At 44.5% G+C, this 19,211-nt stretch overlaps 3 protein-coding genes and 1 pseudogene across 6 annotated transcripts in view; 1 reads left to right on the top strand and 3 right to left on the bottom strand.

Moving 5' to 3' along the window:
* The window catches only part of nopchap1 (NOP protein chaperone 1), a 5,150-nt gene extending 65 nt beyond the window's left edge, over nt 1–5,085 (top strand). The window contains exons 2-5 of the mRNA XM_032508742.1: nt 18–137; nt 1,881–1,955; nt 2,088–2,224; nt 2,854–5,085. Coding sequence (XP_032364633.1) covers nt 50–137; nt 1,881–1,955; nt 2,088–2,224; nt 2,854–3,054 — 501 coding nt within the window. The 5' untranslated portion in view covers nt 18–49 and the 3' untranslated portion in view covers nt 3,055–5,085. The remainder of the gene's footprint in view (nt 1–17; nt 138–1,880; nt 1,956–2,087; nt 2,225–2,853) is intronic.
* A 2,873-nt stretch (nt 5,086–7,958) lies between these two features.
* On the bottom strand, nt 7,959–8,585 carry LOC116678998 (T-cell-specific guanine nucleotide triphosphate-binding protein 2-like; the record flags this gene model as incomplete). Its single annotated transcript, XM_032508737.1, has 1 exon — nt 7,959–8,585. A coding segment is annotated over one exon (576 nt), but the record flags the coding sequence as incomplete, so codon positions are not given.
* Nucleotides 8,586–8,782: 197 nt separating this feature from the next.
* LOC116678997 (tripartite motif-containing protein 35-like) lies at nt 8,783–9,688 on the bottom strand (annotated as a pseudogene).
* Nucleotides 9,689–11,861: 2,173 nt separating this feature from the next.
* LOC116678999 (GTPase IMAP family member 7) lies at nt 11,862–18,929 on the bottom strand. Of its 4 annotated transcripts, none has more exons than XM_032508741.1 (3): nt 18,628–18,929; nt 14,520–15,122; nt 11,862–13,661 (listed from the first exon to the last, which is right to left on the bottom strand). In XM_032508741.1, exons 2-3 carry the CDS (start codon nt 15,102–15,104, stop codon nt 13,653–13,655), a joined length of 594 nt encoding a protein of 197 aa, XP_032364632.1. In that variant the 5' UTR covers nt 15,105–15,122; nt 18,628–18,929; the 3' UTR covers nt 11,862–13,652. The 4 variants fall into 4 exon arrangements, with proteins under 4 accessions (XP_032364632.1, XP_032364631.1, XP_032364630.1 ...); XM_032508740.1 differs by having other exon boundaries at nt 14,520–15,125; XM_032508739.1 differs by having other exon boundaries at nt 18,628–18,920.
* Between the last annotated feature and the right edge of the window lie 282 nt (nt 18,930–19,211).

Below are 19,211 nucleotides of genomic sequence, written 5' to 3' on the forward strand. Positions count from 1 at the left end.
GCTAGCTAGCTAGCTAGCTACCTAGCTAATACGTGAATGAGTGAAACACATGTCGACACAAACGTCGCCTCTAAAAATGGATTTAAACGCCAAGAAAACGAGTTCGAAGGCGTTGCTTTCATGTGGGAACGGAGGAGGTTTGAATACGTTTATCAGCAGTTATAATGTCGGAAGAAAACGCCGCAAATTTTAATGAGAAAAGCCTGTGTTTAGCTAGTTAGCTAGTTAGCTAAACATAGGCATTTCTCAACGTAGCTAGCTAGCTAAAATGTTAGCTAAGCTAGCTAAAATGTTAGCTAAGCTAACTAGCTACGACCTGGTTCAACGTCAGTTCTGTTAAAAGTACAATTAACATATTCTTCCAGGAGCTGCTCAGTGTCCACATGAGTTTCATTATAACGACTATAACGTGTCTTACGTCCAAGTAGCTATTATTTATTTAGTTATTATAGTAAGTATTTAACGTCGCTAGCGTTAGCTGACGTCGCTAGGGTTAGCTGACGTAGCTAGCGTTAGCTGACGTAGCTAGCGTTAGCTGACGTAAAGTAACGTCATTTGTTCGCCAGCTCTTGTTTTTGATATTCCCAAAAATCTGGATTAATAGTTACTAGCAAGTAGCTAGTTTTCAAATGATCTTGCTAATGCCCTAATTGCTAATGTTAGCAGGCAATACGTATGTTTAGTGTTAGTAAGATGAAAGGGATATGGGTAAAAAAAAAAAACATCTTGACCTTCTTATATCAACACAATAGTTTGCAAAATCTATGTGGGAATGATAAAAAGTCTAGTCCTTCAGTTGCGTATTATTCTCGTCAAACAATGTGAACAACAGAGCTTTTAGTTCAATATAGAGTAGCATATCTCCACCAGACTCCATGTAAATAATCACTACTTTTAGCATGTATAGAGCAGCATATCTCCACCAGACTCCATGTAAATAATCACTACTTTTAGCGTGTATAGAGCAGCATATCTCCACCAGACTCCATGTAAATAATCACTACTTTTAGCGTGTATAGAGCAGCATATCTCCACCAGACTCCATGTAAATAATCACTACTTTTAGCGTGTATAGAGCAGCATATCTCCACCAGACTCCATGTAAATAATCACTACTTTTAGCGTGTATTGAGCAGCATATCTCTACCAGACTCCATGTAAATAATCACTACTTTTAGCATGTATAGAGCAGCATATCTCCACCAGACTCCATGTAAATAATCACTACTTTTAGCATGTATAGAGCAGCATATCGCCACCAGACTCCATTTAAATAATCACTACTTTTAGCGTGTAAAGAGCAGCATATCTCCACCAGACTCCATGTAAATAATCACTACTTTTAGCGTGTATAGAGCAGCATATCTCCACCAGACTCCATGTAAATAATCACTACTTTTAGCGTGTATAGAGCAGCATATCTCCACCAAACTCCATGTAAATAATCACTTCTTTTAGCGTGTAAAGAGCAGCATATCGCCACCAGACTCAATGTCAAACAATGTGAACAACAGAGCTTTTAGTGACAACTTCCCCATTAAATATACACATAAAAGATGGTTTAGCTCAAATTGAACGGACAGTATTGAATCTCTGATTAGACCCGGGACAGCTGCAGAGTTGACATTAACTTTTAAAACCCACAGGAGTAAGAGAGACATTTCTACGCCACTCCACACTTGAGAAAAAAACCTCTAATCTGTTGAACTGTGTGCTGTTCAATGACCCCTAAATATAGGGGAATGTCCCTTTTTACTGGGACTTTTTGCTGCCTTTCTCACACACTTTGTATCAACATGTGTGTCTTGATTTGATTCTTTTCCACTATTATAAACTGGTACTGGTGTAACTCATTGTGCGCGTGTCTGTTGTGCTCCCAGGTCTCAGTGAGAAGCTCCTCCTCAAGCCGAAGACCGGCAGACCCCCCCAGACGGAGAGAGTCCCGAGAAGCAGCGGTGAGACCACACATCCCCATCCCCTGCATGCTGTTTTTGCAGCAAAACTAAGAACAAACAGCTTTTTACATAGTTTTTTAAAGCCAGAGGTGTGATGTTTTGTTTGGTTTGTTGTGGTTTTGTGCGCCACAGTGCTGGAGCGGCTGCAGACCTTCCTGCCCCAGATGGCCACGGCCAACGAGAAGCTGCGGCTGCAGATGGCCGACGCTCCGGCCGGACGCTTCGACATCGAGAGCGTGGACGAGGCCGAGGAGAGGGTCATCGAGATGGTGAGCGGCCGGGGGATCCGCGACACTCATAAGACGGGAAACACACGGAGACCTTCCCGTTGTTTTGACGTTATTTGTCGCGTTGTTTGATCGCATCATGTGATGCACCGTAGTCACATAACCGTCATATTTCAGAAAGTGAAGACGATGTAAAACATGTCAAATTCCCCAAGTTAAAGAGGGGAGAGTACTGTCGTTTTCACTTTTACATTTCATTAGGCTCACGTCACCATACGTCAACGCTGACGAGTTTTTGGCACAAAGTTTTCTTCAGAGTGTCTCAGGGAGCAAGACTCAGATTCAAGACTTATATTTCTTCAGTTATAGTTCTACTATTTGTGCAACTGCAACACAGTTTCCCTTCGGGGATCAGTAAAGTATTTTCTGATTCAAGTTTTATTGCGATTTTCATCTATTCCGATTCTCGAGGGATTGTGATTCAATAGTACTGAGTTTTGGAATTTCTTTGTCCTTCTTTGGATGGATGGATGGATGGATGGATAGATGGATAGATAGATGGGACAACAGGACTAGGATCCCCCAGCTCAGATTTGAGAGGGGAGAGAGAGAGGTACAGACATGCATCCCAGGTCCTGGTTAACCTGTGCTATCTTCTTCCTGTCCCTCAGGACGTGGCGCTGGTGGAGCTCAGCGGGTCCGACAGCGACTCAGCAGACGGAGACGAGACGTCGTCGGAGGAGGAGGACGAGGAGGAGGAGGAGGAAGAGGAGGAGTCCGAGTCCATCACAGAGCAGAACCTTAAACTACCGGGAGACAAAGGCAAGAGGAAGACCGCCTGCATCCAGGTCCTCCATCCACCGGGAGAGTAGAGGAAGTGGACCCCAGACCTTTTATAGCTGCGTGTGGACTTGCTTTGGTGATGCGGGTCAAACAGACCGGGGACAAAAACCTCCAGGCGTGGACCTTCACAGACACAGAGACCAGGAAGACGCAGATCGTCCTCATCTCATCCCTATGGGAACAAATACCATTTTGTACATTGAACAGCTGTAAAAGTGCCTTTTGGAGCCAGACCAGATCCTGGGGTTCCCTCTGGGGAGGGGGTTCCCCAGAAAACTTAAGACCTGGGTGTCTTTTTTTTATCAAGGGGACAGTCCCAGACTGATGGCAGCCTTGACGTAGAGCCCAATAGTTTCTCCAATAACAGAACCGTGGACCGGATTGTAACATTTGGGGTTTTTAACCCTTGTGTGAAAAAAACCCTCTGTTTTGGTCTCAATTTGCAGCATTTTTGTCACTTTTTCTAAAGTTGGGGGTTCTCTTTTTGATGATTTTGGTGTTTTTTCTATATTTTGAATGTAACACTTATTTAGACGGCCAATTTTTGTGACAAAAAAAGCAAAAAAATGAACTGAAAACGGGTCAAATTTGAGGTTAAAAAAGGGTTAAAAAGCTTCCGGATTGATTCCTAGTCTAAAGCTAAACGCTAACTGGAGATTTTGCAAAATATGACTGCGTCCCATTGTAACTGGAGTTAAAAAAACACACACACACACACACACACACACACACACACACACACACACACAGTGGGGGGGGGGGGGGGGGCATGAGGCCCAGTTCTCAAGGAAGATAATTACCAGAAAAGATGTTTGATTTGATTTAATTTTACAAATAAAACCTGCGTACACAAGCCCTGCTGCATCCAGATGTGTTGATTCTCCTGACATAGTCCCGGTCATAATCAAATACCACGTGTGGTTCTATAAAATACACACGATTGCTTCTCATTAACCCCCCCGTGCTCATCTGAAATCAAGGTTTTGCTACTCAAAGTAAGTGTTTTGGACGTGAAAACGACTTCATTTTTGGGGGTTCACAGTGAAAAAGTCTAAGTCGTGATCAAGGTAAGCGAACACGCTGCGGTTTGGATTTAAGGATTCAGTTTTCATATTAGAGTCAACTTTATTGTCAGTATATAAAGACAACGAAATGCAGTTAGCGTCCATCCAGAAGTGCAAAAAGATCCGAAAAGTGCAAAGTATTGACAGGACATATAAAATATAAATGAAATGTAAAATGAATGACATGTACAGATATGTGCAATGTAGTAGAGGACCCATAATAGTAAGAATAATAAAGATATAAGCAGTGTATTATATGAAAAACAATAAATATGGATATTCAGTATAAACCATATCCAGGTATAATCTTGTGTCAAATCAGCCAAAATAACTAAATTGACACGCAGATATTCTGGTTTTTGCCCTTCTTCCGAAAACTATATAATATAAAAATGTTGTGACCAACACCGTAAACTTGCAATAGAAACCCTTATTAATTAAGACGCATTATTCCGATATATCCATGTCCAAAAAAAGCTTGTAAAAAATTAAAATTACACCAGCACTTTTGTCAAATTAGGAATATTGTCATATTCTGAATGACAGTGGAGTATCAGTGAGCACGTCAACACAGTCACTGATATTAAGCTTGGTCAGTATGAAGACCTGGTGTAAGGGTGGGAGTCCTGGACCCTGGAACTAGGTCCTCAAAGACACTTCAGGAAGGTTCTCGAGGACCAGCTGGGGGGACGGACGTACCAACGTAAGCGATATGGAGGAAGCCGACACCACGTTTCAGCAATAACGCAGTACCAACGTCCAAAAGTCCATCGTTTTTGGGGACAGGCGTTGCTGGAAGACCCCTGTGCAAGACCCCGACTTTCCCCTGCCCGCCCCCCTAGAAACGTGGATCACGGATCGGCCCGCACGGCCATCTGAAGACCCCCTAGAACACGGGGGGGTGTCAAACTCAACTTCACTAAGGGCCACACTGGAAAATAAGAATCACATCAAGGGCCGGACACGTTTAGTTTATTGATATGCTTTTATTTAATTAACGTTCATGTTATCCTTGGGTCAAATTGACCCATTTTTGACCCATTTTTTCGAAATAAGAAAATGTCAACATTCAAAATATCAAAAACCTTTGGGAAAAAAACACCAAAACCGTCAGAAAAAGCAGCCACAACGTTGAAAAAGTGACAAAAATGTCAGAAAAAGCGATAATAATGTGGAAAAAAAAGTGACCATGGTCGACTGGAAGACAACACAAGGGTTAAAAAAGTGAAATTTCCTTGACTGCATTATTACATAATGTCACGTATTCTTCTCTCTTTCAGTTTGGTCGACATAAAGTCCCAAAGAAGTCGGGAAAAAAGAACCCGAAACGTTTGAAAAAGTGACAAAAAACGTCGGAAAAAAGTCACAAATCGTCCAAAAATACGACGACGACGTCAGAAGAAGCGACAAAAACCAGATGGGCCAAAATGTGTTGTGAACCTTTGACTATACTATACTGGTCTGGTCTGTGGGGGGGTCTTTCTCCCTCTTCTTCCTACCCTGATCTTTGACTATGCTATACTGGTCTGGTCTGTGGGGGGGGGGGCGGTCTCTCTTCTCCCTACCCTGATCTTTGACTATGCTATACTGGTCTGGTCTGTGGGGGGGGTCTCTCTTCTCCCTACCCTGATCTTTGACTACGCTATACTGGTCTGGTCTGTGGGGGGGGTCTCTCTTCTCCCTACCCTGATCTTTGACTACGCTATACTGGTCTGGTCTGTGGGGGGGTCTCTCTTCTCCCTACCCTGATCTTTGACTATGCTATACTGGTCTGGTCTGTGGGGGGGGGGGGGGGGGGGTCTGTCTCTCTCTTCTCCCTACCCTGATCTTTGACTATGCTATACTGGTCTGGTCTGTGGGGGGGTCTCTCTTCTCCCTACCCTGATCTTTGACTATGCTATACTGGTCTGGTCTGTGTGGGGGTCTCTCTTCTCCCTACCCTGATCTTTGACTATGCTATACTGGTCTGGTCTGTGGGGGGTCTCTCTTCTCCCTACCCTGATCTTTGACTATGCTATACTGGTCTGGTCTGTGTGGGGGTCTCTCTTCTCCCTACCCTGATCTTTGACTACGCTATACTGGTCTGGTCTGTGGTGGGGTCTCTCTTCTCCCTACCCTGATCTTTGACTATGCTATACTGGTCTGGTCTGTGGTGGGGGTCTCTCTTCTCCCTACCCTGATCTTTGACTACGCTATACTGGTCTGGTCTGTGGGGGGGTCTCTCTTCTCCCTACCCTGATCTTTGACTATGCTATACTGGTCTGGTCTGTGGGGGGGGGGGGGGGGGGGGTCTGTCTCTCTCTTCTCCCTACCCTGATCTTTGACTATGCTATACTGGTCTGGTCTGTGGGGGGTCTCTCTTCTCCCTACCCTGATCTTTGACTATGCTATACTGGTCTGGTCTGTGTGGGGTCTCTCTTCTCCCTACCCTGATCTTTGACTATGCTATACTGGTCTGGTCTGTGGGGGGTCTCTCTTCTCCCTACCCTGATCTTTGACTATGCTATACTGGTCTGGTCTGTGTGGGGTCTCTCTTCTCCCTACCCTGATCTTTGACTACGCTATACTGGTCTGGTCTGTGGTGGGGTCTCTCTTCTCCCTACCCTGATCTTTGACTATGCTATACTGGTCTGGTCTGTGGTGGGGGTCTCTCTTCTCCCTACCCTGATCTTTGACTATGCTATACTGGTCTGGTCTGTGGGGGGGTCTCTCTTCTCCCTACCCTGATCTTTGACTATGCTATACTGGTCTGGTCTGTGGTGGGGTCTCGCTTCTCCCTACCCTGATCTTTGACTATGCTATACTGGTCTGGTCTGTGTGGGGGTCTCTCTTCTCCCTACCCTGATCTTTGACTATGCTATACTGGTCTGGTCTGTGTGGGGGTCTCTCTTCTCCCTACCCTGATCTTTGACTATGCTATACTGGTCTGTCTGTGGGGGTGTCTCTCTTCTCCCTACCCTGATCTTTGACTATGCTATACTGGTCTGGTCTGTGGGGGGGGTCTCTCTTCTCCCTACCCTGATCTTTGACTATGCTATACTGGTCTGGTCTGTGGGGGGGTCTCTCTTCTCCCTACCCTGATCTTTGACTATGCTATACTGGTCTGGTCTGTGGGGGGGTCTCTCTTCTCCCTACCCTGATCTTTGACTATGCTATACTGGTCTGGTCTGTGGGGGGGTCTCTCTTCTCCCTACCCTGATCTTTGACTACGCTATACTGGTCTGGTCTGTGGGGGACTGTCTCTCTCTTCTCCCAACCCAATCTTTGACTACGCTATACTGGTCTGGTCTGTGTGGGGGTCTCTCTTCTCCCTACCCTGATCTTTGACTACGCTATACCGCCCTCTGCTGTCCAAATTCATATTTTCTTTTTGTCCGAAGTCTGGGATCCGTCAGTGTTGATATGATGCCCACACAAAAAATATAAGGACGACTTTATTAATGTTGGCTTTACCAAACTATTGGGAATGGAGAAGAGAGGCCTCGGGGGGAAGTTCTCGGTAACGAGAGTTTTAAAGTGAATAAAATGGACGGACATCTTCAAACTAAGATCACAGAATCGGGGAAAAGTCCAAAGAACGTTTCCTTTGCAAAGACGAATCCTTCAAGAATCAGTGTTTTGACAGCGGAAAAAAGGACGCCATTACATTTTTATGTGTACATTAGCAATTTAAATATTATTTTTGCGCGTCAGTTAATTTGTGACGGCGTTGCTAGCTACCTAACGTGTCGTCGTTAGCCGCTATGGTCCGTCCGGCGGGCTTGTTCCTAATGTGGATCAGGCAGCAAAGTGCGTATTTGACGTTGTTTTTGACGATGGGAGAGTCAGTAACGTGGGTGTTGGGTTTGTAATACTCGAGCGTGTAAATCCCGGCGAAATTTAGGTTTTAACCTCAGACTTACCTCGAATGCAGCACTTCTTTATTTCTTTAAGGGTCTTTTAATTCGTTGGACTCTGACCCGCGAGTTTCTTTCTTCATCACGTATGTTGTAGTCAATCTTTGAGCGAACAAAGTAGAACTTCTTCCCCATCTTCTGGATCTCCTCAGCGAGCTTCACATCATTTTCTCTGAAGCGATCAGCTGAGAGGATGAAGAAGACGTCATACCTTTCAAATCCAACCTTCTTCAGGTACTCGTCAGCTGGAAACCTGGTGGTGCCGATACCAGGAAGATCCCAAAGGGTAACATTGGGATAATTTGGATGGGGGTATGATGTCGGAGCTTTGGTGGTTTCTGCTCTTAGCTTATCTCCGTTGGGTATGCATCTAAAGGCGTTAACGAAGGTGGATTTACCAGAACCAGACTCTCCTGCGATCGCAATATTTAGCTGAACACGATCCTGCTCGGCCAAACGAGTCTGGATCTTTGCAGCAGCTGAAGCGGTTCCGTTGGTTTGCAGTTCTTTTTTTATTTCTTCTATTCGTTCTTCATGTGGATTATCCCGAGCACTTCCTGAAGAACAAGTGGAAACAGAAAACCATTGAGCTATTTCATAGGAAAATAAGTAAGAAGTGAGTCAAAGTTGGGAGATTGCATTAAGATAATTCATGCAGTCTATCTCCAAAAGCTCAACTGTTGCCACCATGGAGGCCTCCACCCAGTGCCTGAAGGTTACTAAGGTCAGTACCTGTTAAAGACATATTTAAGGGAAGCACCCCCCCCCGTCCCTAACATCTGAAACATGGACGTCTTCTATTCCTGTCCTACAGCCAGGCTGACCCTCACTGGGCTCACCTTCAGTTTAACCAGCACAGTGTGAAAATATGGAAACATCTTCTCAGTGAAGGTGTGTGTGATGGTGTGTATGTGTGCGTTAGTATCCGGGTCAGAGAATCACAGATTTCCTCTGTTCCAGTCCAGAGTCACTCTGATCCTCCGGCGCTGTTTCTTCAACGAGAGAACAGTGTCTGGATCTGATGGGGACCTCGCTGAGTATTTACCTTTATAGGACCAGCTTTGAGTCCCTGAGTTAAAGCCCTCAGAGCCCAAGACAGAGGACAGAACCCTCTCTGGATTATCAGGAAGCTGCTGATCCTCTCCTTTTCTCACGCAGGTCAGGTCTTCAGACAGGATGAGTCCTGGACCAACAGTGTTGGGGTCCAGAACCAGAGGAGTGTAGGGTACCAGTTCCTTCATCTTGGTCCAGATGTTGAAGCCCAGGTTGCGCAGTTGTTGGGCTTCATCTATCAGAGCTCCTGGGAGAAGCTGTGGATCGTCCAGCAGGGGGGGCTGCTGGACTCTTCCCACTGCAGCCTGGTAGTGGATCAGGAAGGAGATGTCTTCAGCTCTCAGCTGCTCCTCTGTGGCTCTGACTGAGTCTAAAAGAGCTGCTATCTCTCTGCTCAGAACCTCCACCTCCTCCTTCATTCTCCAGCTCTTCTGCTCCTCTTCCTCCCTCAGTGCAGCCAACCTGGTCTCCTCTTCCTCTTCTAGAAACTGGGGAAGCTTCTGAAACTGATCCCTAATCTGGGTCTCTGTGTGTCGGGCCTGGACCTTCAGGTGTCCTGCTGTTTGATCAAACTCCACTTTAACTTGTTCCAACCCCTCTAACTTCTCCTCTAAGGGCTCCAGAGTCTCCTGGACCTCCTTCCTGGGTGGTTGTACATGTTCAGAAATCCCGTTGAGTTACTGATTACAAACTTAAAGCTGTGTCTATGTGAGGAGTTTTAATAATTTAAAAGATGAAATAAGTCAAAATCATATTTAATCATCCTGCAATGCGACATAATTTATATTGTGTTTACATCATCGCTTTTTAAAACTGACATCATCAGAAACACGAGAAAATACAACATTTGGTAAAATTAATCCATGTAGAAATGTTATAACATGTGATTCAGTTGGATATGATTATAAATGTTTATTAGAGGCGTAATTACTGAATGAATTAGTAAATGATTCATATTGCAGCTCATTAACTTTCAGTAGAAACATAAAGTCAAGAATCAATAACTTGTAAATATTCAAAAATACAAAAATCATTATTGGAAACAAATTCCCAATCATTAAAGGTACAGTGCGTGTATAAAGTTATATTTTATAAATTTGGACGGTTCTGTGTTGTCTGGTTTTCTGGTTTTCCGGTCCAGGGCTGACTCCTTTATGTTGTCCCCTCAGCGACCCCGTCCCTACTGTCCCTCTTCTTCTCTCGTTTGGTCCAGGGCTGACTCCCTTATATTGTCCCCTCAGCGACCCCGTCCCTACTGTCCCTCTTCTTCTCTCATTTGGTCCAGGGCTGACTCCCTTATATCGTCCCCTCAGCAACCCCGTCCCTACTGTCCCTCTTCTTCTCTCATTTGGTCCAGGGCTGACTCCCTTATATCGTCCCCTCAGCAACCCCGTCCCTACTGTCCCTCTTCTTCTCTCGTTTGGTCCAGGGCTGACTCCCTTATATCGTCCCCTCAGCAACCCCGTCCCTACTGTCCCTCTTCTTCTCTCGTTTGGTCCAGGGCTGACTCCCTTATATCGTCCCCTCAGCGACCCCGTCCCTACTGTCCCTCTTCTTCTCTCGTTTGGTCCAGGGCTGACTCCCTTATATCGTCCCCTCAGCGACCCCGTCCCTACTGTCCCTCTTCTTCTCTCGTTTGGTCCAGGGCTGACTCCCTTATATTGTCCCCTCAGCGACCCCGTCCCTACTGTCCCTCTTCTTCTCTCGTTTGGTCCAGGGCTGACTCCCTTATATTGTCCCCTCAGCGACCCCGTCCCTACTGTCCCTCTTCTTCTCTCGTTTGGTCCAGGGCTGACTCCCTTATATCGTCCCCTCAGCGACCCCGTCCCTACTGTCCCTCTTCTTCTCTCGTTTGGTCCAGGGCTGACTCCCTTATATCGTCCCCTCAGCGACCCCGTCCCTACTGTCCCTCTTCTTCTCTCGTTTGGTCCAGGCTGACTCCCTTATATCGTCCCCTCAGCGACCCCGTCCCTACTGTCCCTCTTCTTCTCTCGTTGGTCCAGGGCTGACTCCCTATATTGTCCCCTCAGCAACCCCGTCCCTACTGTCCCTCTTCTTCTCTCGTTTGGTCCAGGCTGACTTCTTTATGTTGTCCCCTCAGCAACCCCGTCCCTACTGTCCCTCTTCTTCTCTCGTTTGGTCCAGGGATGACTTCTTTATGTTGTCCCCTCAGCAACCCCGTCCTACTGTCCCTCTTCTTCTCTCGTTTGGTCCAGGGCTGACTCCCTTATATCGTCCCCTCAGCGACCCCGTCCCTACTGTCCCTCTTCTTCTCTCGGGTGGTCAAGGACTGACTCGTCCCCTCAGCGACCCCGTCCCTACTGTCCCTCAGCACCCCGCTGATCTGGTCCCGCTCGGTGGCTCTGACCGGCAGAGCGGATGGGGGAATGCACCCCCACTAGGAGATAACAGGAGGTCTGACTGTCAAAGTCGATCCCCGCCGGGTGGCAGCCCCCCCGAAGATTAAAGAGGAGTCTTAACTACCCTCACGGGAGGAAAACCTCTGCCCTCGGACGACCGAGGTGAGAGAGACATAAATGTAATGACTAAAATACAAGTCTTTTGGTCCCCTAGCTCACAACGAGCTCAGGTGGTTTTAGTCTTTAATGAATAATCAAAAACAAGTACAAAATGCAGTAATATTCTTTCCCTTCCTGCCCTAAAAGCTAAAAGAGTCCAAAAATCAGAATAAAAAAAGCCAGTAAGTGGGTGAGCAGAGCAGAGCGGAGAGAGATAAGAAGAGTCCACATCAACTCATGTTTATATTTATAGTCAAGGCTAACCCCCCCCCCCCCCCCCCCCCCCCTTCTAGAAATCAGGGTATTTCCACTATTGCGTAATCACACAGGTGGCAACAGCAGAAGACAGGATCTGTATTTTCCTCTGTTACAGTATCTGTGACCTTTGGCACACTTACAGATGTGCCAAAGGTCACACCTAGCACCTATATATATATATATATATATATTAGCTGCTATTTTGGGGTTTTCAACTGAACCTTTGTTCAACACTGTACAGCCCTTTGGTCAGCGTTGGTTGTTTTAAAGCAACAAAAAAAGTTGGATTTGATAGATTCTCTGAGCTACCGGTTCTGGTTCAGCAACAATGACGGTCTATATGGTTTTAGACTGAAAAACTCCACGCAGACCAAATCTTTCCTGATCTTCAACCACAGAAGTCTCTACTACTCTCTTCTTTGGTTGGACTTGTTAGGGTTAGGTCGTGGTAAGAACGCCAGGGTTAGCCAATCAGAGAGAGAATCGGGGTCCCAGGAAAAGAAATATCGCTGGAGGAAAATCTGACCTGGGTTATAATCCAAAACATGAAGTACTTTTCCTCCGAACAATATTTTGGTGAAACGGTTTAGTCTTATTAATTTGATTTTCAGTGTAGTCAGTGGAACGGCATCCCCCACTGCTACCAGGGGTGAGACAAATAAAGGAAAATAATACGCAGAATAATTACAAAACTATTCACAGCGATGCAAGTTAGTGACGGTTTTCAATACAGGTTTTGGATTTTGGCCCGGGGTCATCATCAACGTTGGTGGGAAGAGAGAGAGAGAGAGAGAGAGAGAGAGAGAGAGAGAATGTGCAACAGCCTCCGTGTTGTATGATGAATTCATGAACAACGCAACGTGATTGGTTGATGTCTTCATTCGCGCCAGAAAAGAATCCACCTTGTTTGGAAATGACATTACGTGGCTTTAATATTCACGTTCTTTCGGAAAGTACTTGTGACAAAAACAACAGTTTGAAAAGTATACTGGCATGCCAATCATTTATTGTTGAATTAATCGCAGGAAGAAAAACACCCCGGTATGGGAAGGCCTTAAGACTCTCTCCCTCACCCCCATCTAACTGAAACTAATCCATTTTATTGAGCTCAGTAGTATCCGGTTGATTAAGAGGAGTATACCTATCGCGTCTTCTATCAAGGTTCCTGATCTTCCGTCTGAACCACTCACCGATTTGACGCCATCTTATGGCAATTTTGACTGGGATGCTTGGACCATCCTTGAACATCTCATCAGTGTAGTGTCCTCCACCGTTAGTTTTTACCATCTGATCTATTTTATCCAGAAGGTCTCTGACCTGCACCCTGTTTCCTTTCTTTGTGTTGTCAAACACAGAGAATCCACCCCCACACATGGAGACCAGGGCCGAGACATGTTGGTTGGACCAGATCAAACCATCCATGGACCTTCCGCTGAGTGCATCTCCATGAGTGAAAAGGACCATCATATGTTTAGAAGCATCTCTGCTGAACAGCTTTGGCAGAATCTTAAACAGTTTGATGTCTGCTTCAGAGATCCTGTCAAACCTTACCACGATGATGAAGGCATGAGGTCCTGGACTGGCCTCTACTACCGCCTTCATGATCTCTTCAAACAGCTTTCTTGGAGAAAGAACCTGTCCAGTGAATCCTGGAGTATCGACCACTTGGACCCGGCGACCCTCCACCCTGGCTGACTTGGAGGAGGTCTCAGTAGTGCCTGCTTCAAAGCCAGAGACTGATTCAAACCGTTCTGATCCCAGGATGGTGTTCCCTGATGAACTCTTCCCTCTTCCAGGGAGACCGAGCAGCACCATCCTCCTTTCTTCCCCAATTCATTCACTGGGTCTGAAACACAAAGAAATAAATAGAAATGTAAAAATAGTTGCATCACCACAAACTGGACAATCAACTTAACTGGTTCTAGTGGCTGTAGTTCTGCACCAAGGCTGAATTTTGGGAAAGAGACTTCAGATCCAGTATTAGGGACCACTAAGGTCTATATAAAGAGTCTTCCGATCCAGTATTAGGGACCACTAAGGTCTATATAAAGAGACTTCAGATCCAGTATTAGGGACCACTAAGGTCTATATAAAAGAGACTTCAGATACAGTATTAGGGACCACTAAGGTCTATATAAAGAGACTCCAGATACAGTATTAGGGACCACTAAGGTCTATATAAAAGAGACTTCAGATACAGTATTAGGGACCACTAAGGTCTATATAAAGAGACTTCAGATCCAGTATTAGGGACCACTAAGGTCTATATAAAGAGACTTCAGATACAGTATTAGGGACCACTAAGGTCTATATAAAGAGACTTCAGATACAGTATTAGGGACCACTAAGGTCTATATAAAAGAGACTTCAGATACAGTATTAGGGACCACTAAGGTCTATATAAAGAGACTCCAGATACAGTATTAGGGACCACTAAGGTCTATATAAAAGAGACTTCAGATACAGTATTAGGGACCACTAAGGTCTATATAAAGAGACTTCAGATACAGTATTAGGGACCACTAAGGTCTATATAAAAGAGGACTATGTCCTCACAGCCCAATGGTCGCACGGCCCAATGGTCCCACAGTCTTATGGGCGTCTGTCCCTCACTCACTGACAGCAAAACTCAGTAAAACTCTGGCAGATCAGCTGATCTACTATACACAGTCATTAAATGTTTCTGTTTGAGATCTTTACTCACCGTTTCTGAGGTGGCCTGACTTCTCCAGCAGCTCTCTGACTTGTTCCTGGGTTCCGTTTTATTGTTGAACAAATGATATCTCTTATTAAACTCGTCAACAACCTTTTTAAGACGACTTTCTGGATCTTCATTGATGAACTCATCCAATGACGTCTTGTCGAGGTCATCTCCTCCCGTGAAGAGCAGGTAACAGTTGTGTTTCTCACATTCTCCAATGACTTTGAGAGCTGCATACACAGCTCTCTCATGATCATCGGTGAATCGATCTGGTTTAATTACTACCAGGAACAAACGAGATCCGGGGAACTTCAGGAGTTCCTTGCACTTGGTCTGGAGGGTCTGAAAGGTCTTGGTCTGAATCTGTTTTGTAGGCCCAATTATTCCTGGTGTGTCGATCACTAAGATCTGTTTTCCAAGCACAGGTCCACTTTGTTCAGAGATCTGTGTTGTCACTGATTTGGAGGATCGTTTTGACACAAAAACTGGTCGTCCAAGAATGGTGTTCCCTGTAGCAGATTTACCAACTCCGGTGTGTCCCAGAAGCATGATGGTGAGATCTGCACGTGAACTTGGGCCTGGATCCATGCTAGAGCAACAGAAAACCTGCTGCAGACAACAGAAAGAAGTTAGTAGTCTGTGAGTTCAGATCTGAGTTCTGTAAGCAGAGCGACATCCTGGAAAGAAGCTATACCAATTCAGTGAGTTGATGTGCTTCAATGGCAACATTTCCCATTGACTTAAATGGGAAAAACTACCAGTCTTTAGGACTGTGCTGTATCACCATACTTTACCGTAGAAACATGATTAAAAGTTTAAACCGAAGACAAGACGTTGGTGTTTATTGGGCTGAATGGGTGTTCAGATATCAAGCACGGTTTCTCTCAAATCTCAGTTTACGTATCGTCCCGTTTTCAGACCGTCTCCGTTCTATTATAGAGAGTTCTAGACCTGATCTATCTGTAAATTATAGAGCGGTCTAGACCTGATCTATCTGTAAATTATAGAGAGGTCTAGACCTGCTCTATCTGTAAATTATAGAGAGGTCTAGACCTGCTCTACCTGTAAATTATAGAGTGTGTTCTAGACCTGCTCTATATGTAAATTATAGAGCGGTCTAGACCTGCTCTATCTGTAAATTATAGAGTGGTATAGAACTGCTCTATCTGTAAATTATAGAGTGGTCTAGACCTGCTCTATCTGTAAATTATAGAGAGGTCTAGAACTGCTCTATCTGTAAATTATAGAGCGGTCTAGACCTGCTCTATCTGTAAATTGTAGAGCGGTCTAGACCAGCTCTATCTGTAAATTTAAAGACCGGTCTAGACCTGCTCTATCTGTAAATTATAGAGAGGTCTAGACCTGATCTATCTGTAAATTGTAGAGAGGTCTAGACCTGCTCTATCTCTAAATTATAGAGAGGTCTAGACCTGCTCTATCTGTAAATTGTAGAGCGGTCTAGACCTGCTCTATCTGTAAATTGTAGAGCGGTCTAGACCTGCTCTATCTGTAAATTGTAGAGCGGTCTAGACCTGCTCTATCTGTAAATTATAGAGCGGTCTAGACCTGCTCTATCTGTAAATTATAGAGCGGTCTAGACCTGCTCTATCTGTAAATTATAGAGAGGTCTAGACCTGATCTATCTGTAAATTATAGAGAGGTCTAGACCTGCTCTATCTGTAAATTATAGAGCGGTCTAGACCTGCTCTAGCTGTAAATTATAGAGAGGTCTAGACCTGATCTATCTGTAAATTATAGAGCGGTCTAGACCTGCTCTATCTGTAAATTATAGAGCGGTCTAGACCTGCTCTAGCTGTAAATTATAGAGCGGTCTAGACCTGATCTATCTGTAAATTATAGAGAGGTCTAGACCTGCTCTATCTGTAAATTATAGAGAGGTCTAGACCTGATCTATCTGTAAATTATAGAGTAGTTCTAGACCTGCTCTATCTGTAAATTATAGAGCGGTCTAGACCTGCTCAATCTGTAAATTATAGAGCGGTCTAGACCTGATCTACCTGTAAATTATAGAGCGGTCTAGACCTGCTCTATCTGTAAATTATAGAGCGGTCTAGACCTGCTCTATCTGTAAATTATAGAGAGGTCTAGACCTGCTCTATCTGTAAATTATAGAGCGGTCTAGACCTGCTCTATCTGTAAATTATAGAGCGGTCTAGACCTGCTCTATCTGTAAATTATAGAGCGGTCTAGACCTGATCTATCTGTAAATTATAGAGCGGTCTAGACCTGATCTATCTGTAAATTATAGAGCGGTCTAGACCTGATCTATCTGTAAATTATAGAGCGGTCTAGACCTGATCTATCTGTAAATTATAGAGTGGTCTAGACCTAATCTATCTGTAAATTATAGAGTGGTCTAGACCTGATCTATCTGTAAATTATAGAGTGGTCTAGACCTGATCTATCTGTAAATTATAGAGCGGTCTAGACCTGCTCTATCTGTAAATTATAGAGACGTCTAGACCTGATCTATCTGTAAATTATAGAGCGGTCTAGACCTGCTCTATCTGTAAATTATAGAGCGGTCTAGACCTGCTCTATCTGTAAATTATAGAGAGGTCTAGACCTGCTCTATCTGTAAATTATAGAGCGGTCTAGACCTGCTCTATCTGTAAATTATAGAGCGGTCTAGACCTGCTCTATCTGTAAATTATAGAGCGGTCTAGACCTGCTCTAGCTGTAAATTATAGAGAGGTCTAGACCTGATCTATCTGTAAATTATAGAGCGGTCTAGACCTGCTCTATCTGTAAATTATAGAGCGGTCTAGACCTGCTCTATCTGTAAATTATAGAGCGGTCTAGACCTGCTCTATCTGTAAATTATAGAGCGGTCTAGACCTGCTCTATCTGTAAATTATAGAGCGGTCTAGACCTGCTCTATCTGTAAATTATAGAGCGGTCTAGACCTGCTCTAGCTGTAAATTATAGAGAGGTCTAGACCTGATCTATCTGTAAATTATAGAGCGGTCTAGACCTGCTCTATCTGTAAATTATAGAGCGGTCTAGACCTGCTCTATCTGTAAATTATAGAGCGGTCTAGACCTGCTCTAGCTGTAAATTATAGAGCGGTCTAGACCTGATCTATCTGTAAATTATAGAGAGGTCTAGACCTGCTCTATCTGTAAATTATAGAGAGGTCTAGACCTGATCTATCTGTAAATTATAGATTAGTTCTAGACCTGCTCTATCTGTAAATTATAGAGCGGTCTAGACCTGCTCAATCTGTAAATTATAGAGCGGTCTAGACCTGATCTACCTGTAAATTATAGAGCGGTCTAGACCTGCTCTATCTGTAAATTATAGAGCGGTCTAGACCTGCTCTATCTGTAAATTATAGAGAGGTCTAGACCTGCTCTATCTGTAAATTATAGAGCGGTCTAGACCTGCTCTATCTGTAAATTATAGAGCGGTCTAGACCTGCTCTATCTGTAAATTATAGAGACGTCTAGACCTGATCTATCTGTAAATTATAGAGCGGTCTAGACCTGATCTATCTGTAAATTATAGAGTGGTCTAGACCTGATCTATCTGTAAATTATAGAGCGGTCTAGACCTGATCTATCTGTAAATTATAGAGTGGTCTAGACCTGATCTATCTGTAAATTATAGAGTGGTCTAGACCTGCTCTATCTGTGAATTATAGAGAGGTCTAGACCTGCTCTATCTGTAGATTGTAGAGCTGTCTAGACCTGCTCTATCTGTAAATTATAGAGTGGTCTAGACCTGCTCTATCTGTAAATTATAGAGTGGTCTAGACCTGCTCTATCTGTAAATTAACCCTACAGGACAGATGTTCAGGATCAGCTGGTATGTACACTTGTTAACTAAAAGGTTTTATCTCTGGAGGGATCCCCTCCTTTAGACACAGAAACATGAGAACAAAGAGTCCTGCCAAACTAAGAGACTCTATAATCCTACTGCGTATATATATAACCAAAAGTAGACTGTCAAAACAAATCAAAATTTATCAAATGAACATGAATTAAAAACTAAATTAAAGATAGAATAGACAAATTGAACTGTAATTACACAGTGGTAATTGTTAAATAATGTTATCATTTGAGATAAACCAACCAACCATGTAACTAACCTTAAAGCAGAGAGGAGGCTGTTAGTCTGCTGACGTCCAGACAGAAAGTAGAAGTATTCGCTGTACTCGTCCCAGATCAGCCCCTCCCTGAACTCTCCTCCAGAGATCTGAAGCTGTGGTTTGAGCTGACTCACGTATATTAACTTCCTGTTACCTCAATAAACCCTAAAATAATAACCAAACCAAAACAGAAACAGGAGACACACTTCCTGTTTCAACCTCGGCAACAAATCACTTCTTCCTTTCCATCATTTACAAAGCTCCGACCGTTCTAGTAGTTTCCTCCGGAGGAAGGAGGAGTGTGACAGTGGCAAGGAGAAGCTCCTTTTAGAAAGTTACCTGGGACCCACCCAGGCTCTTGGTGGGTGGAGTCTGACGGGGCCAGGTGGGGGGGGGGGGGTGATGCACAGCGGCAACAACAGTCACAGTAAAGATAATGGAACAGGGACTGGAAATGGTAGTTGCTGCAGTGAATAGCAGGGAGTAGCAGGGTGTAGCAGGGCTTAGCAGGGTGTAGCAGGGCGTACCTGGACATAGCAGGGTGTAGCAGGGAGTAGCAGGGTGTAGCAGGGCGTAGCAGGGTG

This window comes from Etheostoma spectabile, unplaced genomic scaffold, assembly GCF_008692095.1.
Source record: "Etheostoma spectabile isolate EspeVRDwgs_2016 unplaced genomic scaffold, UIUC_Espe_1.0 scaffold00009097, whole genome shotgun sequence".
NCBI lineage: Eukaryota > Metazoa > Chordata > Actinopteri > Perciformes > Percidae > Etheostoma > Etheostoma spectabile.